Source organism: Anopheles maculipalpis, chromosome 2RL (genome assembly GCF_943734695.1).
Source record: "Anopheles maculipalpis chromosome 2RL, idAnoMacuDA_375_x, whole genome shotgun sequence".
NCBI lineage: Eukaryota > Metazoa > Arthropoda > Insecta > Diptera > Culicidae > Anopheles > Anopheles maculipalpis.
In genome coordinates, this window is record NC_064871.1 from 90,415,879 (window position 1) to 90,441,982 (window position 26,104).

Below are 26,104 nucleotides of genomic sequence, written 5' to 3' on the forward strand. Positions count from 1 at the left end.
GAATTAGAAGGTCGCACCACTCTCCATTGCGAATCGTGACCGCGTGAGTGTGGCCCTAGCAAAAGTGAAGTGTGGTAATGTTTGTTGCCGGGAGCACCCAAAACCCTGGGCCGCTGGTGCTGCTATGTGCAGCCATCCTGTCTGCGGATCGTTTGTGTTACCGTTCTAGGGATGATGGCATGGGGGCCGACACCGGGGTGAACCTTGCAGTGAAGGGTACGGATATCGCAAACGCAACAGAAACCTCCGGCGATGTTTCGAGCCATAACATTGTAATAATCTTCCAATCGATCGCAGCAGTTCGATCGGTTTGCGGGTATTGATTGCAGGTTGCAGAGATTGGTTCGTGTTGATTTAATTAAGCGCGATTGTTGGGGAGAGGTTGAGAGGCTTAGTACTTTGCATCGAGCAACGCTCGTGGAGATTTACGATCGTTTCGGCCATTTGACGTTTGGTGATCGCAAAAACTGTTGGCGGACGTTGGTGGTTTGATGCACGGGTTTTCCCCTAATTCAATTAAAGCAGTACGTCCTTCTTTTTCTTCTCATCATCGATGCTCTCCACCCTAGCAATGCAACCGTTCAAGTTTGGTGGTGGCGTTCACATTTTTTTTTTTCGGAAACATCGTCACGAAAGGAGATGAAAACGCGAAGCATTAGAAATAGAGTCAAAGCAGAGATACAGATAAAGCGATGGCAAGCGATCGTGTGGAGGTAGTGGGTAAAAATAGCAACGATTCGCCTCTGGAATGAGGTTAATTCTCAATTCCACAGCAAGAAGCTTTTTTGTTTGCTCGTTTCTTTTTGTTTTTCGGAGGATAATTTTATGCTTCTGCAGAAGCACAGAGAGCCTGAGTGAGGTGGAACTGGTGGGAATCAGAGGCACAAAACGTAACAACATACGCGGTGGGCTCATTGGCCGCTCATGTCGACAGCTAGTCTGTCCCATCAATTTCGCGAATCGAGATTTGCGAATTGCGATTTGTGTCTGTGTGTTCGCGTTTTGGAAGTATTGTTGCTGCTTAACTGGGCCCACCGAAAGCCGACTGTCCGTTCCGAAACGGAACCATCAATCAAACAGACTTGGTTTGTGCTTCTCTTTTTTTTTTTCGTTGGTAATCAAACCAGATACATCCGGTCCAGGTTTGCCAGATTTCTTCTGAACTGGAGGATTAATGTCACATTTCCTTTCCGCACGCAGCGTAGTTCGTCAAATGTCACTGATAGCTCGCTTTGTGTGAAATGGGTTTTGACCTCATGGTTTATCAAACGCAGGGAGTTTTCAGCTTCGTTAACTACTCCGATGAAGGGGTGTTTTTGACTCTCTAATTTGCATTTTGCTTCTCACTGAAATCGTTAGGCCCATATCGCCCGTTATGGGTGATTAGAAAGATGCGATTTGAGAAGTTAACGAGACAAGCAAGAAAAGCTACAGAATTGCTTGGACAGAAAATAGAAATTTGAACATCTGTTTTTAACTTAAGCTGAGGACGCTATTCTACTCATTTGCTAAGCTATCTTTCTCATCTTGTTTCTTCACACAACACGCGATAACGGACGCGTGCTCTGAAGATGAATGATCCGAAAAGAAGTAATGTTTCGCTTCCAAAAACGAGACGAAGAAATGAAGCAAAGGAAGAAATTTAAGCCCACAAAACAACAGCTACCTCAGTGTAATGGGTTTCGGAAATGGTGGTTGTTACAGCTTAGACAAAGTTGCTTTGCTAATGATTCTAATTCATTAAGCTGAAGCAATAGAGAGAGCTTTGAATTTATCATTTAAATGTCACAATTTCAGATTATTTGGCATTTTCCACATTGGAAGAACCTTAACCTAGATTTCGCCCTCGGATAATACAGGCTGTCTTAATTACTGTAACAAACTGCATAACAAAGTGTCTTAAATACCGTAGTACCGAAACTTGGTGCAGATAAACTGGTGCTTTGGTTCTGGCTGCTGCACTCGTTCTTTGTAGCAAATATGTCGTTGCTGTTACCAGGACAAAAAAGAGATCAGTAAATTGTAATGCGACAGTCAAAGTACGAAAGGCAGACGCAGATGAAGAAGAAGAAGAAGAAGAACCACAGACAACTTCCCTTCATTCATTCCCATTGACTCAACGTCGTTTAACCATTGGGAATCGGATGGGCAGTTTTTCGCTTCATTTTTAACCCGGTGATCGAATTTCCCGCGAAATGGTTTAATTTCCCAAGACGCCAATCGGTAAACCCTGCCTTTAACACCCACGGATGCATGCACGCAGTAAGCGTCATGAATGGCGTGAAGCGAAGGCGCCGGACGAATCAAATTTCTTCGCATCCGGAATCGATGAATGAAACTTCAACTCGATGAAACCCCTTTGTACTGTGGAGTAGAGTAGTGCGGTGAGTCATCGGGCGAGTAAGAGCACTCTTGCTGGCGTGGGTTTATGTTTGCGGTTGGATTTAGAGAGACCGAGTCATGAAGCTCGATCTACCATATGTAGGTCGCAGCTGCAAAGGTCTGTGATGCTGCTGGCGTGATTGATCCCATTTGGTGGTTGGACTCTCCGTCCTGTCATCATCATCATCATCATCATTCTAGCGGTGTGCTGTAGAGAGAGGTTATTCGTCGAAGTGTAATTACATAGGGCACGGATGCCCTACAAAAGCGCGAGTCCAACCCAAAACGTTCTCGCTCGTTCGCAAATTATAACTCGCGATCGATCGCAGTTTGCCGCAGTTTGTTTCTATCGCTTTTTTTTGTGAGAACTTCTACGGATGCATCGAAACTGTTCACGGCATGAAGCTTCCAAGCATGTGGAAGCGCTGCAAGCAAGTACGCAAATCAAACAAATAAACATCCACCCGAACCGAAAACATACGGCCCGCTGGATGCATTCTTTCGCCGGCGAGTAAATGATCATACACAGCACAGGAAAACTTTGAAACCCGAAAAACGGGCACATGAAAAAGACATCAAAAGTCTCGATGACGTAACCGATATGTGTCACGCGGACGCGGACGCGGACGATGATAGAATCTCTGTAACGGCATTCGACCACCAAAACACATTGCTGTGGTGTGGTTTTTTGGCATTTCTCTTAACTGATACTAATAATTCTTAAGAATTGAGCTTTTTTTACAGCTGCAATATAACTTGCACACATCATTGTAAGAATATCAGCGTAATATTGCTGCCATAAATCAACGGAACCACAAACTGCGCGATTTTCACGTGTGCTTTTTCTTAGAGTGCGTGTTGCATAACGCACATTTCTCCTTCGAGGGGTTTTCTGCGGGGTTTTACAGACGTTGTAAGGCTTCGCTAACGAGAACCGGGCCACCGTATACTTGGAACAGTGTTTGTGTGCGAGTTTGGAGGATGAAGGTTTTTTTTTTTTGCAGTGCAGTGTGTCGCATAAACCTTTGCGAAAATCCACCACAAAAAGGGGAACGTTTGTTGATTTATGGTGGAGCACTAAGCTGCGGATGACAACGGCTCGGCCGGACGCGTGTGCTTGATGTCAGATTTTAAGTGATTTTTTTTTCTTCTTGTAAAGTTCTCCCCCCCCAGTTCACTGCAGCTACCGTTTGGAGGTCTGATTTTCTGGGTCTAATTCGGCAACGATCGACTGTAAATTAAGTAGCAACTTCAACCGCGCATTGAACCAAACCACACGGATGGGGTCGAAAATTGCACGCCTCGTTTTGAAGACCTCGCCTTGTTGTTCATCAGGCTCGAGTCGCAATTGCAATTCGATCGATCTCTGATGGCTCTATCATGTCAGGGATTTGCTGGCTAGGGTCTAGCTTTACGTCTTTCCTTTTGCACTGTGCAAAATCTCCACCTAACAACCAGTTCCGGCTGGTGGGAATGGCGATGGGCGGCAACTCCCCTGCAGTGACTAACGATCGGTGACCTACATACGCGGTTCGATTACGTTGTCGGCTGTGTCGTAATGGTTTTGCAGAATAATACTCCTGTCCGGTGAATATTTTTTTGGAGGTGCAATGTCCAACAAATAGAACAACACGATCACCACATCACATCTTGGAACACTCTCGATCGTGTGTGGTTTGTGGAGTTCTTGAAGCGTGACGTTCTAACTGTACAATGTCGTGAGACATAGTTGTCACATCCAGCAACTCTTGGACATATCTATGCACTATTCATAATTCATCCGACGAGGTGTGCTAATTGCACAGTCACTCTTTCACTTGTTCTGCTTCACTGTTCACTAGAGATCGCTGCCCAAGTATCACAACGTACAGGGCTTTAAAGTGATATAACCTAGAACACTTTGTGCGACTTTGTATCTCCAACTGAGGGTTCATATTTGATAAAAAATCCTCACAAACTAGTAACAAAAACTAGCAGAGAAGCTTTTTGAGACCGGGTGCACGACTGATTATTATTATGTTTTAGGAGTTGCTTCGAGCGTGCAAGCGGAAAACCTGTTTTTCCCCATGACTGATAACGCAAATTACACAACCTCAGAGTGGCTTGTACCTGCCCGCTTTCCTCTGCTGACTCGCCCGGACTGTACAGGTTCAACTACCCTTGGTTTAAATAAAAAACAGAGTAAGGTTTCAGTTAGGGTCGGTCGCGATATTGAAGCTATGTTTCAAACCATTCGGCTACCGGTATTGGATAGAAAGGTAGATCGCGATCCGCGTTATTAAACGTCGATATTGTGCTTATGTTCTTCTGATTCTTCCTCCCTGTTCGCTTGATTCACGTAGAGTCTACAAACAAATCGCCTTTGAACGCTAGTGACCACATGTGCGAAACACATCTCCCCGGCGGCGTGGAAAAGATCTTGTATGTGTGTGTGTAAGTCTGCAGCATTTCATGCTTCGATTGCGATTGTGAGGCAAGTGTTTGCCTTTTCTAGGAAGGGTTTACCGAGGTGAGGAATTGCGTCTTCCCAAGCGGAGGGCACATGATGCGCACGCTCGACTAAGAGTCACTCCACATCGGCCGGGAATTGCGGGAAGAGTTTTCCTTTAGAGGGCATGTGCACGTATGTACATTGATAAGACGATGCCGGACTGAGCTGCCAACAGAACACGTTTACGGTCTGGTGGAGTCCTGAGTGCAGACCGCAGCTCGAAGTTCGGACGAAGTCGGAAGTTCAGCAAACACGTGCAACCTTGCGGAAACATACGCACGAGTTGCAATAGTTGAAAGAATCCATCACCATCAAACTCCAGTCGTATCGAATGCATCTTTCACTGGTTGCATATCTGTGTTCTGCAGGACTTTGGGACCTTTGGGGAACAACACAATGTTGATGCTCTCCAGAGGGATTTGATTCGTGTTTTTTTTTATCGAAAGTGTCAGATATACTTGCCACTAAACTTGGGTAGGATTTCTTAACGCTTTCAAGCTTATCTAAATGCAGCATACATTAAAAGCTTTTTATTTGAGCGAAAGATCACTATCATTATGTGCAAACATTCTGGAATTGGAGCACTCCATGCCTTATCTACCAGTTTTAGGGGGTTGCTGTGCTGGAGAAAGCAAATTATCTACAATTTACCCAAAAAGAGATACATTTCACGAGTAAGACATTCTTGGCCCTCCGGGCATGCCAAGATCATGCAGGTTTTGCGTTTTCTGCGTCACGTGCACAACACAATTCTCATCATTTTTAGAGACCGCAATCCAAGAGCCCAGCGCTCGAAAAAGTGCGTGATGAATTATTGTCGTGGAGTTCGTTTTTCTTCGTTAAAAATTGCCTTTTTTTTTGCTTGCCGCGAACATTATTGGACAAGTAAAGAGGCTGAGGATCGGGATCCCAGGATCGGGATCGGGTTGGTTATAGCATGATTTTGTCTGCTTTGACAGCTTATCATTAACTGAGTTGTTCCCAAAACCAGTGCACTGGTTTCCACACACATACGCACACACATGCCGTGTATTGAACTCAGGACCACCGTATGTGAAAGTGGACTTTTGCGCGGTTTTGCCTGCGTGCGTATCGTATTGCGTCCTGCGTAGAAGCTCAATTGAGGAAAACTGGGAAGATTACAACCTGTTTTTGAATGTGGTGCGACAAGAGGAATTTAGGGTCCGGGTCCGGAGGGTTGTAGACCGTCACATGATTGAAATGCGTGTATGTTTTGTTGTGTGTTTTGTGTGTCCTTCTCCCGGCCCCTTCTCCATGCCCTCCGAAAAGCTTATCTCTTGCTGCCCGGAGCAAGAGTCCAGTTCTCGCGGGTCAATCCCGTTTTTTCTTCGCCGGCGCACACGGTAAAAAGGTTGTTTGCCTTTTGTTTTGGTCACACTGGGGCCTGGACTACAGGGATTTTTTGGAAGCTGGAAAGGCGTCGTCGTCATCCCGAGGCGTTGGCCACCGAAACATGTTTCCGAAAGGAAAGACAGCTAGAGGACGGTTGGGTTTTTTTTTTTCAACCGGTCCGGCCACTCCCGCAGAACTTTGGCATACAAGATGATGCGTGCGTGTGTGTGTGTGTGTATGGTATGCTGGTGGTATAAGACGCAGAGATCTCGGTGTCGAAATTGACAAAAGAGAGATGCCGTTATTCGAATGAACAGAGCCGAACACTCGCGAGTCTCACGTATCGATAATATCGCATCAACCGGCTTATGAAAGGAGCATTAAAACATAAAATGCGTTAAAAAAAAGGCGGGAAAGAACAAAACATTCCACCAGATGTGAGGTGAAGGAGAAAAGCGGTGGCAAGGTTTGTCCCGGAGATTAATGGATGACCGTGCTTGATAAGTGAGGTTATACTGTTGCGTAGACAACTAGACTTTACGGCACACTAAGAAAAGGCGAGTGGAACTGTGCCTTAGATGCGTGACTAAGATGGGATCTCTACTGTAGAGATGTTGGACAACGTTTTAGCTTATTCTTGGTCGTAAGAATAAAATATTGGAGGCTTTTTGTTGATCCTTGTCTTCTTGGCTTAACGACCTACTAGGCTACGCTGGCCATTGAATGGCTTACTAGACTTGCTGCTACCACATAGTTGCATAGTCAAACTACGAGGGAATGGTCCGGATGGGAATTGAACCCCAGTCCAGCCTTGTGAAGACTGGCGCCACTGTCGCCTTACCACCGCGGGACCGCTCGATCGTTGTATAAATTTATTTGGCATAACGAATTCTTCATTTCTTGAGTTAGTATCATTAAAAAACTTGACAATTTTATTTGGTCATTAGTGTGTTTTATTCAAATAACTCCCATATTTTCCAAAAACCTCCAAGTAGCGTGTAAAAACTTCGAACTCTTTCTTGGCGAAATTCTTTTCTACTTTCATCATTCCCTCACGTACAGTAAATAAATTCCTTCCCCAATCGAGTCCTACCACCCTGTGCAGAATTTGAATAAAAATTTACTTTTATTTAAATTGATTGCTGCTTTTGTCCACCAAACTCATAAATACTGATGGCCATTTCAAAGGGAGAAGGATAGAGCGAGGTAGGAAGACTAAGAAATGACCACACGCTACCTAGTGTGTCCGAGTAAAGCTGGGAAGCGTTCAACTCACCCGTTTAGATTGACTCCAACTCCAAAGAGTGAAAGGGAAGTGGGGCGGTAGCAAAGATTACCGTAGGTGAGGTGGGGCGTAATTGTGGACATCTTGCTTGCCACACTCAGAACGTTCACCTCGCAATTTCGTTCTGACATCGTCCCGACAAAAAGTAAGCGAAAAGCAAAACACATCACACGCGCGCGCTCGAACGGTGAAGCGTTATTACGCGCCTTTTCTTACTCATTTCGCTTCTCAAGTTTGGCACACCCTCACACCCCACTTTTCGGATAATCCCCCCCACCCCCTAGGGAACTCTTTGGGCAGAAGGGAAGAGTGCGCTGGACGGCGTAAGGGCAAATATGAGTATTCAAAGAATCGCACAAACACGTCAGAGCACACCTCTGGACACACGGGAGGCATTCTTTAGGTTTCGTAACATTCCTACAAAGCGTTCTTCCAGCCGGGATCTCCACTCCCTGTCTGGCTCGATATGAGAACCTTTTGTGAAATTCTTCGCCACTGTCCGTCCATCCTTCCATCTTTCTGATGGTGCTAAAAGTAGCCTCAAAAAAATCCCCCCACTGACGGCGGCTCACTGCGCTGACAGACGATCCGCGCCAAGAATTACGGAGCACTTTGAAACACAGCTTTTTAAGGTACTCGGCCGTACGGGCATCATCGTGACCGGCATCTGCAGTGCCCAAGTGCAGTGCCCCCAAGGTGTGTACCGCCAATCTAAGACGCATCTGTCCAGTTGTCATCGGATCTCACTCTCTCGGATATTATTCGCATCACAAAGCGGCATAAATTAAAGTGACAACCCTACCCATGAGACAGTGCCACGGTAGAATTTCACGCACGCCGATGAGTAAGCGTTCCGGCCGGTTCCAGTTTGGGGCCATTGACACCGAGCTGTGTGCGACGCAAATTTGACGGATTAAAGCTGTGCGTTGTCAGGACGCCGAGCGTGCGCTACACTTGACCAGTTCATTCATAATAATCCACCGGAGTAGATGCAATCATCGGCACAATCTGACTGGTAGGGAACTGTGTCTCGCACGCCAACTCTCGGATTGTGGCCCATTTTGCGTGTGCATCAATTTGTCACAAGTGGCGGCGCTACGGCGTAGTAGAATTCCGGTTGGTATTACTCATCCACTGACACTTGCAATTGTTGCGAATGTTTTTTGGGAAGGTATTTGCTGCCGCTGCTGGGACTACCGGTTGACCTACTTTCCCAACGCTAACCGGGATTGGTAATCGATAAGCCAACCCTGGCTGCGGAGGACCTGGCTGCGAATCTATTTATTTGCGGCGTAGATTCTACAAATGGGAACAAACATACCTTAAGATCCTCTGGTGTGGTTGATGGTGTGGTTCCCCATTAGGTAGGTTTCATTTGTTTTCGATAGTTCCACTGTCAATGGAGTGTCCAAAATCGTGTCATACAAGCAGTATGGGTAGGTTTGGAGTATGGACGGTGCTGATGCTTACTCATCTATTTAGCATAAGTTTGTGAACAGCGAGGCGCGCGCGAACCAAGCATTAGCTCAGCCGTGGTGAGTAATCGCACGGAAGTTCATTGCCATCGATTTGCGCGGATCGATGTCAAGGACGGGTGTGGCTCGGGAGTTTCTTCACCCGATATTCCCAGTGGTAGTTGGCACGAGAACTCCCGATGTCTAGGTAAAAGAAAAGAACAAAAATGATGAAGGTTGATCAGGCGCGCAGTGATATCTTGTGCTGGCTTCTGTTTAATCCCTCCACGTAACTGGTTCACTCTCTTTGACGGGTAATGCGCCCTTGATTTGCGCTGGTCGGAGGTCTCGAATTCCGCACATTCTTCTTACCTTTCGGTGGCCGGAATGTTACAGGTTACCAACGTACGAAATGCACCCCAAAGCGCAAAACGGTAGGGACTGTGCGCAGCTCCAACAGAAGATCAACAACGGCGATTGCCTTGCTAATCCCGAGGCGTGTCCCAAGCGCGAAGAATGCTGTCGATCGATCGGGGCTCGTGGCTCGTTGGAAAGCGAGGGCCTTAAAGCCTTGGGGCGACGTTTCTCAACACCCCTTCGGTCGGAATGCTTGGGTCGATCGGTCGCGTGTGTAATAGTGCAACGGGCGACACGACGAGAAAGGGTAATAGGGCCTCACACAAATGCACCGTTATGCACCCCTAGCCTCCGTTGAGTTGGGATTGTTCAAACTCCCGGCATTGCAGACTGCAGGGCCGCCTTTCGAAAACCCGGATGGAGAAATGCTGTGTCGATGGTTGCGGTGTTCCACCGGGGTCGATCGTATGAGGCAGGCGGGAGTCTGCATAGTGTATGGGACGGTATCGTGGTGCTAGAAACAGCGGCCAATTGTCAACCACTTGCAATTTTACAGCGAGCGTTGAGTAACGTAGGCAACACGGGGTAAACGTGTGAGTCATCGTCGCTCTTAACCTTACGGTGCGGAGATTAGTTTTTATATGTCTAGTCCGTTTTCTGATAAAGGCATTAACTCGTTTGCGTCATTTTATTTGTGTTATGTAAATAAAGCATTCGAAGCAAAATCACGCATTCAATGTATAATTGTACAGTAACAATTCAAAGCATATTAAAGAATCAAAACGCTTTGAATAATCGTTGATTCATACGCTGTTACTCATACGATTTATTGCACAGAAGTTCTTAGTTCCCAACGCCTTTAAATTTTTTTGATCATTTGTCACAAGAAATGATAGAAACGAATTGTTTTTCCAAAATTTCCAGTGCCTCAAACAAGTTTACTCCAGCTCATTCATAAAACTGAACCTGACACTACCAACCGTACATGGGCACAATGTATGAATGAACAAACAATGGAGCTCCAGATTCACCCCGAAGAAACCATACTCGTGAATGATGCAATTTGCTTTTTGTTTTGCTAAACCAAACAATTGAGGGTGATCACGTTGTGGTGATCCGGCAGATCGGACATTAAACCTTGCCGCTCTCTTTGAGGGTGTGAGCATGCGAGTGAAGACGATTACTGAGCACGAGAAGGATGAATAATCCCCCCACGTTGGTCTTGATCTTGCCAACGCCATCCCAATACCCTTGACCGATAAGAGCGCACGTTCGCAGTTGGCGCATGCTGTCCGGAATTGTGCTCGCGTGTAGGCTGTGTGCATTCGAGATAACCGTTCGAAACGTAGCTCTACTGAATCCCGAGATAATATTACCCGAATAGCTAAAGTATTCCTTTCATGCTTCAAACTGCTAATTGTAGCAACTCACAATTTGGAGTTACCGCGACGACTGAAGTACGGCAATTACACGGTAACGAAATTGCGCACCCCACTAATCAGAGCGATAGCATGAAAATGAATTCGTTACTTCCCTCACTGGGGGAAAACCGTATGAAGAGCGGAAACTGATCGATGGTAAAATGAAAGGAGAAAGCCAACGCTTATCAGCAAAGGGTAGACATTATAAAATTGCTTTAACAAAAAGCAAAAGAGCAGGAAAACAATAAATAAATACCTCCCGAAAGGGTTCGCAAATCAATAAAGATGTGAGTAAGAGGAACCAGTAAGAGGAAGGAAAGTAAAGGCTGGAGCGCGCAGCGAGGGGCAGGCGTGTTATTCGCGAAAAATCAATCACGATTAATTATACACGGCTACGGGTTTTTTCGGGGTTCGTCGTCTGTACCACTGGCGGTGTGATCAATCTTTCGCTTCGGAGGAACCCCCGGAGACTGATCGATACTGTTGTGCTGTTTTTGCACCCTTTTCTCACCGCTGGGGAGTGAACTTAAAGGAAAAGGGAGGCGGAAAGGGACCTTAACCGTGACGGCGCCCTCTGTTGCGATTGTGATCGTTCGAAGGGCCTGTTGTATCGCTCGTTCGCTCGAAAAAAAAGGCCTGTATTGCGGAAGTGTATCGCTGTGTATGTGTGTGCCAGTGAAGGGATAATATGCAAATTATGGAACGGAAAGTTCGCACAAGGGTCGTTCTTCAAAGCGAAAACGCTGGCAAATTTGTGAGTTGAACTTTTAAGCTTTATTTTATTGTGCCTAATAATATTGTCTCGTACCGGCTGTGGAACCATTGCTGGGATCTTAATCAGTTTAATTTTGGGGCAATAATTTTTGCAGTGTGCCAAAGCGAATGCTTTGCTCTTGAGCGGGATTCGTATTTTATGAGCTTCCTCGAGCTTTTTATTGGTGACTTGGCGTTGCGATTGTGGGATGCACCGTCACCTTTATTCTCGTGCGCCCTAGGAGTTTTGCGAAATTTAACGGCACAAAATCAATTTATCGAATGAAAAATTAATTCTTTGCTCGATTTTGAACAATTTTTATGAACAGTTTTCCAATTTGAATGGCTGCAAATGAGTGAATACTGAAAGTTAATATTCCTACTCAAAATGCATTTGTGCAAAACCGATAATGAGGATGATCGTGCATTTCGGAGGAATTATTTTGCTTCGTTACTGTCGATTCAGCCTGTACTTTGCAGCCTGCTTTCGCATTTTAAAGGGTCCATTTGAAGCAAACGAGCATTTATAAGTGTAGCGTAAGTGAAAGATAGACACAAATCCACACCCGACAACGGTTTGACATTTGACGGAGTGCCGAAACAAAAAATTGGCAAACTCGTTTCCAACATTCGAAAGGCAAAAGAGTTTGGGGTGAAAAATGATGCTCAACGGTGAGAGGCAAGATTTATTTAAATACGTTCCTTTTTTTCTGCATATGTTTCACAGCTTTGTTGCATGAAGCTGGTGGGGGTGTCGGGGTGTTGGATTTTCCTCGCTGGCAGGAAACCTGCGCTCGCTCCACATAAGCCGCATTTGGCGAATGGAGCTTTCGGTTATTATTATTTGTTTGTCCTCCGGCCAAAACCCCGGGCGCACCACGCTTCACGCAAATGTCAACACACTCAATTGCAGGCACACACACACACACTCACGGGAAGGCATTAACAAATGACAGGAAACGAAGCACAAAAAGGAGTTTCACTTTCAATGTTAGTTGTTTTTGCATCCTAAAACTGCACCTTATTTGGGAGCCCGTTTTGTCCCACCCGGCACGATGCGTCTAAACATTTTTTGTTGCTCTTTTTGCAGATCGCTTTACTTTATTTTTGGCCATGGCCAGAAGAGGGAAGATTCGCTGCGCTTCATGCATTAATGCACAGGCACACTTTGCCTCACAAAAGCGCAACGAAAATAACTCCACCATCGTTAAATATTTGCAAAATGGAGCAAAGATGGATTGTTTTTTGGGTGGCATCGGGTTTTGTTTGTTGTGAATGGTGGAGCGCTCGTCTTGCTGGCTACTACACGACCATGAAACTTTACAAAATCACCCGTGACAGTAGGAATGGCAGGAAAAGCAAGGAAAAGCTTGGCTCGTGTTGATGAAAGTGAGACTTTTGTTTCTTTTTCTCGCAGGCTGTGCTACCGGTCTTGCCCCGGGGCTACAATTTGGTTGATTGAATATTGCGTAAACCTTTCGTTTCCATCCAAAAAATTAAAAAAAAAAACACACACACACACACACAGATTGATTTCCTACGGCGTCACGCGCAGGCTAGCTGGTGCGATAGGGATGGGAAAAACCACAATCAAACACCCAAGCTGTGACCGGTCGTCAATAATTTTTCAAACACGCCAGTTGTAACGCCAAACAGTTGACCGGATCGGATTGTGCAATCGGACATGAGGTAGTACGATTTTTGCACACCAGGGAAAGAGAGCGAAAAGCTCAATCGGAATCGTTACTACGAAATCTACAATTCGCCCAAACGGCTTTGAGCTGGTGGCTGGTTCGTTTTTAGGTCAAATGTGAAACGTGTGCGTTAGGATTTGGTGCGTCATGCGGACCACACTGCGTAGCAGTTGGGCTCTGGAACACGCAGAGATAGCTAGAGTCTATAGTCTCGTCATCGTCCTGTGTATGTGTGTGTTGGCACACGAAATAGATTTTTGACAAAATCATCGTCCGCTTTGGAGTCAGAGACCGAATCCGAGCAAGCGAGAGACCATTCTTGACAGCTAAACAAGATCACAGTGGGCCCCCTCCCCAAAACTGATGACTCCACCCAGCTTGATTCAACGCTACAACAACGGCAACCCGCTGTAAAATGGAACGATCAACGATTGGGTGTATCGAAAGGATGTAGGAGAGCATATGTGCAGTTTGTTAGGAATTTGCGTACAAGTAGACAAGGGCATCGGGAGGGGCCAGGAAGGGAGCAATGTGGAGCGAAACACTTCAAGGAGTGAAAGTCATACGCCGACAAACGATCGACGGAATCGGCGGTTGCTTAACGGTTCCAATCGTTCGTCATGGCTAAAATAGATGAATTTTTCTTATGGTGGTCAGGTTGGTCAAGGGTGATGGTAGGCAGGGGTACAAATTGAGCGAGTAGATCAATGAGGGTGGTTAGCATTCTTGCATGCCTGCGTGCCCCTATTTAACCTTTTCGGGACGAAGATTACATTTTTGAAGGGTGCGAAATCGAAATTTGTAAAAGGTTGAGTTTAGTATAGCGCAGCTCCAATTATACGGGATCAGTGGGAGCCGATTGATCCCAGATTTGAGGACAATTCGGGTAGAAAGTTTAACTGAAATTGGTGATATCTACTTGACTTCATAATGCATGATTGAGTGGTTAAAATATATGTTCTTGTTGAGGAAAAAACTGGATAAAAACTCCCGATTCAACTTGCACATTATGTATTAAAATGGTGATTTGTGCTCTTAATTTTGTCGGCCGGCCTTCTAACGGCTTACTAAACCTACTGATACCACGTAGTTGAGTAGCCAGTCCTCACTACGAGCGAATGGGATTTGAACTCCGGTCCTGCTGTGTGAAGACTGGTGCATTAAGCTGGAGTGTATTTCTTAAGTATTTTTCATTGTTTCTGTTTTTAAACCACGCTCTTTGTTACCTATTTTTCATGGTTACTTATTTACTAAGTTTTTTCCGTATTCTTTTACAAATGTAGTTCTTTTTTATTAGAATTTTCTTTTCCCATTCTTAATTTTAGAATAATTTCTAAATCCTATCTATTATCTCATGACAATATCAAAAATGTGCCACCTGAAGAATTATTATTTCTTAATCAACCCCAATCCAATCAGCTTAATTCAACTTTCGGGTTGTTAACGATTTTCGAAAGCGTTATTGATACTGTTAAGCACTTCATAAGCTTGCCAGTGAGCAGCTAATGAATAGTTTGATTCTTCGAGAAAATATTGCCCAACATGAAAAAAAAAGATGAGAAAATCGAAAAAATTCGAGAATCCATTGAAACAAGCTCATTCAAATAAGCTTCCCGGGCTTAATGGTACGACCACGTACGAGGGTTCGGCAGGACAAAAAGGGGCGAATTATTACAACCCCGGCGAACCACGGTCACGCACGGCAACGATTAATAAGATTGTTTTCTGCCTTTTTAATAATCATAATCGTAAAATACTAAAATAATAAGCGATAATCGGTCTCGGTATTTTCTCGGCTTAACTGCACACTGCATTTCTTTTTCCGGCCCTCCCGCCCTTCGGTTGGGACGAGCTCGTACCCCGTTTTCTTTATTACTCTTTTTCGGTCTTTACTTACGATAAAGAAAAGAAAAGATTACTCGATCGAATTTCAGGTACAGTGCAGTTACGTCGATAGCACTTTTCTTTCATTCGCACCGACGCCGGTATGGTATGGTGGCTATGGGGAGAGAAAATCGAAAGAACAAGAGCGTCGAAACGAAAGGATGGTGAGAAAATGCATACCGCGCTTGGTGATTAACGGACGGAAGAAAGTTACGTGAAATGTCCCCAAAGGAGTGGCAGTGGTCGAATACAGAACCAACCGAAAAAGGACAAAACCTTCCCTCTAAAGCGGTGAGGGCAACACGGCGAGCTTTAGATTCGTTTTATTCTCTGCTCTGTATCCTGCAGCAAAAGGAAGGATCAAACACGCGGATGCTGTGAAGAAAGAGAGCAAAAGTGAAAAAAAAAGATACGGAGAGATTGGGAACGAAAAAAATCACACTCTCACACACACACACATACTTATCTACGCTTCAAATTATGCCGCGTATGTGTTGCACAAGGCTGGGCCAATATGAAGAAAAAGGGCTCCGGCGTTGCGTGTTTGCTGTCCGCACCGCAAAAGGGCCCCGGGTGAAAGGAAAGGATCTTAGGTGTGCCAAAGGAGGCACGGTGAGCGGGGTGCCGTTTCGGTGAAGGGTGGATAAAATGCACCATCCAGGGCAGCGCGTGATAGCGCGCTCGATCGAGCCCGCGCACACAAAAAGGGATATCAGGTTTGGAAAATGAAAGTAGTTCTACCTGTTTCTTCGTGTGCTGCAAAGTGTCGCGCACCGAGAGCTTTAGCGTCGTCGCACACGGATGCACGTGCTGTGTGAAAAAGGGGGTAGGTAGGGAGGTTTCATGAGGAAGGGTGAGAGGGGAGAAGAAAGAAGGTAACACACATGTGTACGACCTTTCCTTTCTTCAAACGGACGGTTTTGTTCTTGTGGGTCCCTTTTGGGCGATGTGTGATGTGAAGGTAGCAATGATTGCGTTTTTCTTGCACTTGATGCGTCTGTTCTTAAGGGAGAAGATGCTGGAAGATGCACATAAAATTACAAGAAAGGTTGATTTGTATTTAAGCTTCAAAGTGTAACACAGCAAACAATGTGAAAAGAATGAAATTCTCACAAAAGAAAACAAAGGGGTTCGTCGCTTGTGTTTTTGCGGTTGCATGATCGAAGTCGTTTGTTTTATCTTTGTTCAAAAGCCAACCAAACAACACCTATTAAAATTAATTAAATTGAAGCGTTAGATCACATAAAAAGTGTGCCGGTTGCTGGCGGTTCACATGAGTAGTAGCAGCTCAGCCTCAACCTCTAAATAAATAATGGTGTGAGAAAAACGAAAATAAGTCCGCTACATGTTTTACCATTTTCGAAAGCAGGTTGCACCGATTGTCGGCCAAAAGCAAACTCAAATACTTCTTCAACAAGTTAGAACGGATAGCTTGGTGAGTAAGCAACACGCACGGTAGCTTACCACTTTTATTGACACTTTCCCGAGGTTCGTCGTGGGATTTCAAGTGGGAGAAAATTTGGAATCAAACAGGTGGAGTGGAATCTGGAAACCCATCTATGCTAATGAAGGCAGGGACGTTAATTTGCTTCCTTCGTGTACTAAGAACACGACGCGCGAATCCCTCATCAATGTGGCGAGCATTAATGCGTTGGTGCGTGTTTCAATTGACTTAGGTCTTTCTGTTTAGGAAAAAAGTGAGTAGTCCAAAAAAAAGGAGAAACAGAGGAAAGCATTCCTTCCCGTTCCGCTGGGAATGTGATTGAGAATGTGGCCGGGAACGCTGAAGGGGAAAAGCCGCGTTACCGTTACTCATGCAATGCGAAAGCGCGGCATTGGACCGGTTCGGATTGCTTGTGTTGGAATGAACGCGTACCAAGCCTGCCGGCGGCGGCGGCGGCCGCAACTTCAACAACTTAATCTTGGCTCTTTTGTTTTTAAATCCATCATCATCGGAGCCCCACGTCAGATCGGTTTTGCCGCCTGCTAGTGCAGCCGCAAACAGACGTGACAGGCGCTACTTTCGAAACGAAATCATTCACACTTTTGAAGTCATAAAAATTTAAATTAAGTGTTTCTTATCTTGGAGATACATTTCTCCCGAGGAGAAGGGCGCTTAGTACAGGTTGATTTCAACTGGAAAATGGTACATTGGTAGTTTGCTTCATAGAGCACAAGTTGTCGATTTGTCATACATGTCCCGGCTAGAATTCCAATCGAGTATAATTATTTTAAAAGGCATTCCTTTGTGCCCTTACAGAATGGGGATCGATTTATTGTGCCAGCCGTGCCCTCGATGGAGGCTTTAATTGATGTTTTAAGTTTTCTCGATCGAATTCACCTCGAGCCAGCCGGGTACATGTGTGCGGAATGTGTGATTTTTAGGTTTGGTTCGGAATGTCAACTCCACCAGTGGACAAATTGGTTCGAGTTGGCGCCGGGTGACATATAAGCGATCAGCGTAAACCATTCGGCAGCTTATTGCATCGATCATCTCGGCAATTGGAAGTTGATCAAGCTACACGGTCGGCTTCCTGAAAAGGGAACGTTTGATCGACGATCTGATGTAAGCGGTTATTGTGACGTTTATGGTACCGCTGAGAAATTGAGAACTCGTCCACGGGTTCTGCATCGCTCACGTGAGCCTTCCCTTGTTGGTGGTTTTACTTTCCTTCTTTTCGTTCGGCACTATTTCAATCGACCGTTCACACTGCACCTGCACTTGCAGATGAATAATGTATAACGTCGAGCGCAAGCACGTGAGATCATCGAGGCGCATCCATCTTTAACGTGTGTCGCTGGTACCGCTTCCGGATAACGTCGCGATCTCTTACCCACTTAACTCATTATGCAAACAAATAGAGTGTGTTGTTGTGCAGCACATCGACCACAATCAATATTTATGTGACTTGAGTTGTTTTTAACGCGTTGTTGTTCCGTTTTTTTTTTGTTTTCTTCCTGCTCCCACAGAACCTACAAGACACACTGAAGATGTCCAACTATCCGGACATCCAGGACTGGATGGATCCCAACTCCAAGCTGCCGCCGGTCATCCTGAACGACAAGCTGATGACGGACGCGATCATTGGGACGTGCATGCCGATCAAGACGGAACACTCGTACAGCCTCAACTCGGACGGTGATTCGCTGCCAGACACGATTCCAGATTCGCCCCACAGTCTGCAGAACAAAATGGATGGTAAGTTTGTGCATTTGGGCGTGTGTTTGTCTCCCGAAGGTAACGAGGGCAAAGTTTCCGGGTAACAGGTACATAATCTAAATGGTTGTCCTCGGGACGGTTTGCTACTTTACGTAACGTGTGTTTGGTGCACTTGGATCAATATTGGCTGTAGCAGGAACTGTGTCCAATGCTACCTCAGTGCTACCTCCTGGATCTTTCCAAACAAACGATGCTACTGTGTTGAAGGCTTTGAAGCAGTGACGTACATCGAGCGCTAGGCTCAACGAACAGAGCCCACTTCAATGTGCTTTCTTATGCTTCTTTTTCCTCCTCGAAACCACCCGACAGAATGTTCTAGATAAGCCGATAGGCCGTAAGCGCTTCCACGAGCGTATGGTAGATAATATTTGCCCAAGTGCCGATCGTATATGTGGGCAAAAAAAAAAATGCCGCTGTTCTTCGAATAGTATTCGAGCATCGTAACATTTTCGGAGGATTTATTGGAAACTCGTGCCAAACTCTACTCCCTCCCGTTCAGGATCCAGTTTTAACAGCACCCAGCTCCTAGGGTGCTAAAATGTCAGCCCATTTGTCCAAACTGATTGGTGCGATGGCGAGAAGACAGAGGAACAAACTGATCCGCGCACGCTTATTATGCGGATCGAGTCGATTAACACGACATTTCCCTCCTGATCATGCGTACTCGGTGGTGGGTCTTGCGGACAGCAAAAAGCAGCATGCAGCACGTTTTGCTCGGCGGTTGCACGCGAGATCGATTGCATGTATGTGTGTGTGTACGTGTGTGTGTGTTTATTTGCCGCTGCAAAGGGGCCAGCGTTTGATTCCCCTGGACCACGCCACCAACTTCATGACTGCTTCCGTTGGGTGATCTTTGGGCCTTGGACGAGGTTCCAGAGCCGTTGGTAATCTAATCCTTCTTTGCAGAATTGGTGGAGACCTCTGTGGTTTCTTTCTATTTGTGCGCTGCACTATGGGCCTTGAAGCTCAATTGACTTATCACAATAATTTCACAATGGAAAACAAATTTGGAAGCTTCCTTACAAGAATCGGGAGCGTTCTCACCTGAACAAATAAAAAAGACAAAAGACGTAAATTTGTTCAACCGATATTCAAGGACCTGTTGTCGCCGGGGTACCGTATATCTACAAATTTGAAATAACAACTTCTCGAAAACAGCTCAATGTGAATCATTTGCCACTATCTAGCGACTATTCAGGTTCGAGATGGGTGAATGAAACTTTTACGTGTTCATTTTATGGTCAGATAGCATCACTTCCCGGTTTACCTTCGCCGCTTCTGTAAGCAAACCGTTAAATGGTATCAAGTAATCGTTTGACGGAATGCGATTACAATTATTTAATAGCGAGTGAACGAGTTGTTGCGCCTTGTAGCGACATTAAGCTCCCGGCGTTTCTTGCATGTGCGGTGGCGGTGGTCCATCACCACACGTTACCGGTTCCCCAGGCACAGGCAATTGAATGGATCACAACTAACAGAAGCTCTCATTGGTTTGTGGTGGAACCCCAATCTCCTTCGCCTCTTGCAACAATGTTGTGGCTGCATGCATCGGTGCTTGTAAGTCATCCAGGGCACGATCTCGAACAATCTCGCGTGGATCGTCCGCGCTCTCGCGGGATGTCTATAATACCAAATGCGATGTGTAATTGATTGGGAGGCTCTGAAGTTCAGCTACACACGATCGTACGATCATCATCACGACTGATTTAAGAGTGGCGCTTAAGACTAAGCGTAGACGAGTTTAGTGCCTGGGAGAGATCCTCCTGGGAACTAAAACATCACGATGGAAAGCTCTCGCGTGGGGAATTCCACAAATCATTCGCCAAACGGAATGGTGGAGTTGTATGGCACTATCTGCAGCTGGAGATCAACAACTGATCGTGGAGGTGATCGATGTTTGCATTGTGTTGAGAACGTTCCCTACTTTTGTCTAGGTTTTTTTTTTCTTGTCAATTGCACGAGACTGTCCTTGGGTTGGAGCTGTCCCCATTTTTGGTGCTTTTTTTCCTTTTTTGACAGTTACTTCGAGCCGAATCCAGATGACTCAGCTAAACGGGGCGAAGCAGCAAAGAAAAAGGCCTGGAAAACATTAATCTATCTACGATTGCAATCGATCGCGAGTCGTGGGGAAAAGGGCACATGCGACTCCGGCGAGCTCCAAATCCAGAAGTCGATGACTAAGATTGAGTCATTTGCACAGGTAACCCAGGTGCACAAAAAGAACGCAAAATAAGACAGCAATGATCGTCGATCGTGCGTAGCACTGATCCGAATCCGCACTTTCTCGGCGAACGCAGCCTTTGGAGTCAGTCCCCTCCAGTACGCTCAGACGTGATCGGTGTGACAAATTGAACCCCGTATCCTGTCAATTTCGTTGTCCCCTCCAACTGCCGTCCAATTAGATCGTGGCGAGGAAAGTAAAGCAACACAACAACATCATCATGTGCTCTAGTTTGTGTCCAATTCTCGAAATTCGTTTTGTGTTATTTTTTGTTAACGGTTTCACTTACCAAAATGTCAGTAACTGTTGGGGTGCGAAAGTTGTCTTAAATGTCATAATAGTCGCTAAACTTGTTCGAGATAAATGTGTTTTCGAACCGGGCAAGCGGCCAAACTTACCCCCCAAAAAAAAAACCTTAAATGTTATCGCATGCAGCAAGTAATGACAAATCGCATTGTGCTTTGAGTGCATTTTTGCTTGGTTGGAGAAGTTTATGAACACAAAGAAAAAACGAAACATATTGCAAATTTGAAAGTTGAAGTTCGTACAGCTCAAGGATAAGAGAGGTACAAAATAATAGTTTTTTTGTTTTCGGTATACCAATTGAACCGTTGTTTGCATAGACAACTATCACTTCCAGGTTTCGCGATTGAATGTCATTTGCTTTGCGCAGTTTTCATTAACTGTGCCTTGCGGTGGTAACAGTTGTTGCTCTCCCTATTTACACCATCTTCACGATCATCATCATCTGGATCGAGATCATTAATCAATGAATCTTAAAGTTTCGAAAATCAAGCAAAGCAAAGGTACAACACCGAACCGAATTAATGCGCAAACTCGCGGAACGGTTGCAGATAACACACGTGCTCGGAATGAATCCCGCAAATACGCAGGTGTGTGATCGTTCGTTTTCCGTGATTCGTTTCGCGTCGTTTCATCGTTCCACCTAGCACCACCACCAGGCAGCGGGTGTATTTGGGCCAAATTGGGGCCGAATCGGCTAAATACCGCTACAATGTAGTGCCGGAGTTTTTTAACCCGTCTTCAACGGATTTTTCCTCTTCCTTCCGATGCGTTAGTCTTCGCTCAATTCTATAGGGGTTTTATCGACAAATTGGATGTGTTTGAGGATTGGTTTTTTTTGTCTTTAACCACCACGGATTTCGCTTAAACTTTCATGGACACAGACACCTTAATCGGAGCTCCCGTGCAATAAAAAATGGGGGTGGAAAATGCTAAAGAGATGAGTGGTGACAAACTCGTTAGGGGCATTAAGTCATGGTGCGTGAGAAATTTAAATTGAGGGTTGGCATTTTCGGGAGTTCGGTTTGTTGTATGCAGTAAAACCGGAAGTAGCAATTTTGATGCTAGGAAGCCGTTAAAAAGCATAAAAATACTTTAGTTCAATTAGCTATTAATTAGTATCGGAATCGAAATAAAAGCTTTTTACAAATTTCTATAAAAATCCTCTGTCCAAAAATTCACTCAAACAATTTTGACTCGTTCACTCCCGTTGGTTCATTGAACTGCCTTAGCATCTCGTCTTACTTGTCCATTATTTTGGTCTTAGTGTCTCACTAACTGGCAAAACGGGAATGGGTTAAAAAAGTCATTTCGCGCACAATTCGCATAATCGGACTCGACGGTACTAACTGTCATTTATTTCTCTCTTTCACTCCAATATACCAACGCAGGAAAAAAAAGAACAATTTCACATACCAAAAAGTACGCAAATAAAACTAAAAGAATGCCCAGGCCCGGGTAAAATCAGAAACCAATTTGCTTTGATGCGTGAAGCGCGTTTTGCTTGCTGTGAATGTGCACAGACACACGAAGCTGCAGTTTATTTTATTCGCAGTTTTTTAAAAGCGGTCGTGAAGATAAAGTAAGGTAGTTCGGCGTTTTTTGGCCAACCCGTTTACCACCTCGCCACTCCACCTCCCTCAAAGGCACCTGGCAGTGGTTTCAAAAGTGAAAACAATAAAACTTTTCGACAAGATTGCATAACTTATTTGGGTGAATTTGTTCGCTGTTCCCGGTTTTGTGCTGGCATGCATGAGTGTTTGGAATTCTGCTGACCGCGAAGCTTTTCGGGTTTCGCTCGGTGAAAAGTGGAAGCAAAACTTGTTCTCCCCTGCCCCAAAATCCAATCCAAGGTACGGTACGAGAAAAGATTTTTTTATCCTACCTACCTCCCCCTCACCACCTCCACCACCCCTCCTCCCTGTTTTTTTAACACCCCCTAAAATCCGCCAAAGCTCGCCGGCTGGTCGGCTTTCGCGGAGATATGAAACATTTTTATTCCGCTCCATTTTGTTTGCTTTACCCGCGGCACACATACACACCGTCGCTTAAGAACCGGACAGTTTTAATGGCTTAGCAAATATGTTAATGAAGTAGAACGCTAAAGCTGATTCGACTGTTTTCGAGCATTTTTCGTCTGCTCGGACTTGCTGTTGTGCGTTGCTCTTTAGCCCTTGGAAGACCGTGTCGATCTGTTCTTTATAGTTTCCCGAGAAGGGAACTTGCCTGCTGCTCTGATGGGTAGTGGCTCCTCCACAAAAAAGTCCCCGAAATACGATCAACCCTCCGATCAGTTGAAGTTGATAAGAAGAGCACGAGACTGAGACAAATAATTGAGAGCGAACGTGGGGCCATCTTCTGCTTCTGTGAGCGGCGGCATTGAGCTTCATTTGGCAGATATTTTACTTTCATGCAGATTCCTCTGCCCCGGACGGGATGCTTAACGATGCTCATTTGACAGGTTTATTGAGGATTTTATTACTGCTCTTTGTATGTTTTTGCACAGCTTTTTTAGTGTTTTTTTTTCGAGCTTGAATAGGCAGTGGAAGGAAGACGATTTACTGTTACGTCGTTGATTGTTATTTAATGATTTCCTTTTGGCTTATGATTTTCACGCGTTTGATTAAATTGATTTTTTATTTAGGAACGTTTATTTATTATTAACTGTTTGCTGAATGTTTTGAATTTCAGCATTAATTCAAATGCAAATCTCTGTCTCCATGCACAGTGAGTAACGAAATTGTATGATCAGTTTTAGTTAGCTTTTTTAAATATCTTGTATGAATGTAACGCAACGTAACGCATCATAACGTTGACTTTAGTTTATTTTATGCATTTTACCCTTTTATTTAAGTTCCAAAGAAAGCATCAAGTTCCCGGTAGAATCAATCAGAAGAATAATTGTCTCACAGTTATCTTCTTGCAAACAAGATTTTTACAAACAAAATATGACACCCGATGAAGACATTTGAGTAACTTTTATTGTTCTTTCAAACGGATTGACCCATGCATTAGCTTATCCTGTCGGTTAAAAAAAGAGGTTTTCTTTTAACGTTACAACTTTCCCATCCAGCACCCGCCCTTGGCTATTCTTGTCGCGATATGATAGTTATTATTTTACCATTCATTCGTTGATTTCCTTACCCGCAAGGCATCTCGTCCAAGATCTGGACTCTGTTCGAGCTAATGTTTCTACTAATGTTTGTTGTCCACCGTGTCCATCGTTTCTTGTGCTCTTTCCAGTTTTCCTACCCCAGTAACGACCCATTCCAGCCCATCATACTTTTATCGGCACGCAAGAGGCAGCAGCAAACATAAAAAGAATCCCCTCCCGAAGTAATAGTAAACACGAAACTAAACGCCATTCACAAGAGCGAACGGGAAGCGAACTAAAACAATTGACATAATTTCTGCGCTTTCTTCCCAGGTATTCGGTTTTCCATCTCAAATCACCCTCAGCTGTCTTGTCTCCTTGGTCTTTTCCTTTGCGTTCCTCTGTGTGTCCCTTGTGTCGGTGGAGCTAGATGCGACCCGCACTCTATCCGTTTATGTCTCACGGATCTTGGTGCGATTGCATTGATGTCACTATTTGTGCTGCGAGCACAGCTTCCCCGATTGCTTCCCATTTTTTGTGTGTGTGTTTGTGTATTTCTGTCTTCGTCGCTTTTAGCTTTACCCCACTCGATCCTCTTCACTCCACAAACATGACGCTGTTCTTGAGCTGAATGAAATTTCATTCATGGCAATAAATGGCACACCGAGCACCACTTCAACTGCAGCTTGGGACGGATCCATTTCACTTTACGCGCGAGGGGTCCACGAGATCCTAGGATAGGGCGACCCAAGTGCTCTCGTTTTTTCCCTTTTCTTGGGGGTTGCTTCCCCGTACCGCCTTTCGCACGCCACCATTATCGTCCGCGATCGGCAATCGGCAATCTCTTGCACAGAGATCTCGTTCGGGGCCGAGATGTTTTGATCTCGATCTCGGTGCTGTTCGCGAGGTTCGTCGCTTACCAGTCCAGTTCAGAGGCCCCGCGAGGCCTTACGAACGTGCTGACAGACGACGAACTATTCGAGACGGGATTACGAGATTGAGTCATAGTCTCGCGTAGCTATTTGAGCAGCACACGCACGCACACTCGAACACTCAAAACCCACGGAACCGCGGGCTCCAGAAGGGAGTGTCTGAAGCTCGTGATCAATCGTTGAGAGCTTATTCAGCAATCGAGATGATGGGGTGCGCGTGTATCTCCAGCGCCCAATTCTTGGTGGTCTTTTTAATGTTTGTAAAAGCTTCATTGATTTATCTTCTGCAATCTTCTACCTCCCCCCCCCTCCCTCCTCCGACATCCCTCCAATTAATGTCATTGAACCTTCTTTAATGTTAAAAGAAAACAAACCCTATTTCACGCACTTATGATTTGTGTCTAGTGCGACTTGTCTTCCTTTTCCTTAAACAAATCCCAGTGTGTCAAACACTTCGAACAATCTCTCCTTCTCTCCTCTTTCTCTCGGCCACGCATCCGGCTTAGTGGTGGGACTTTTAGCACGTGTTTACAGCCAATTAAAGGCATAAAAATGTCGCCAAACGACAACACAAACGCAGACCACGCTGGAGCAGCTGAGTAGTGGCGGGAAACCGGCGAGTACGATCGCTCTTAATGATGATCAACTAAGACTGAAAGATAGCCCCTACTGGATGGAGGATAGCTTGATAGCTCCACACGCAATAAGATGAAGTCAGCCAGATAAGCAAGAATTCTGCGCACTGCTGTAGAATGAATTATGACGAAACAAAGTCGAGAGATTAGCCATTTGTATCTAAAGTTCTCGCTATTCCTCTTGCTTGGAGCTGATTCATCGCTCTTCTACCAAGCATAAATCCTGCTTTTCAAACTAATTGCCTTATAAATTTATAAATTGATTGCTTCCTTACCTAGTTGCTTCTTCTGCACAAATGTAATAAATTTATTAAAGGAAAAATCACTACAACCTTTATGAGTACACGTACACGGAAAGAGTAATGGATACTTTTTATTGATTTAATTGTTACCACACGGCAATAGCGTTGTTTACTGTTGGCCGTGGAAATGCAAAGCTGAATATGCTTCTGTGCATTATTTGTTCACACACAGTCCGTACAATCAATCAAACATCTCATCTCCACCCATGGCGCTACGGTATTGTGAAATGGTCTGAGGAGGACGAGAGAGAAAGCCTATGCGCAAGGTGGATGATCAGTTACAGTGTAAGAAATAGTTATAAGCGCATGTTGTTGTCGAGTAT

The 26,104-nt window shown here is 45.0% G+C and overlaps 2 protein-coding genes across 5 annotated transcripts in view; one reads left to right on the forward strand and one right to left on the reverse strand.

Moving 5' to 3' along the window:
- The window catches only part of LOC126568633 (coiled-coil-helix-coiled-coil-helix domain-containing protein 7), a 492,112-nt gene that overhangs the window by 176,163 nt on the left and 289,845 nt on the right, over positions 1-26,104 (reverse strand). The gene's annotated exons all lie outside the window — the stretch shown is intronic.
- LOC126568053 (cyclic AMP response element-binding protein A) overlaps positions 1-26,104 on the forward strand; it is a 394,830-nt gene that overhangs the window by 54,557 nt on the left and 314,169 nt on the right. For all 3 annotated transcript variants that reach the window (XM_050224461.1, XM_050224460.1, XM_050224462.1), the window contains exon 2: positions 18,045-18,273. In XM_050224461.1, the coding sequence (XP_050080418.1) occupies positions 18,045-18,273 (229 nt within the window). The remainder of the gene's footprint in view (positions 1-18,044; positions 18,274-26,104) is intronic.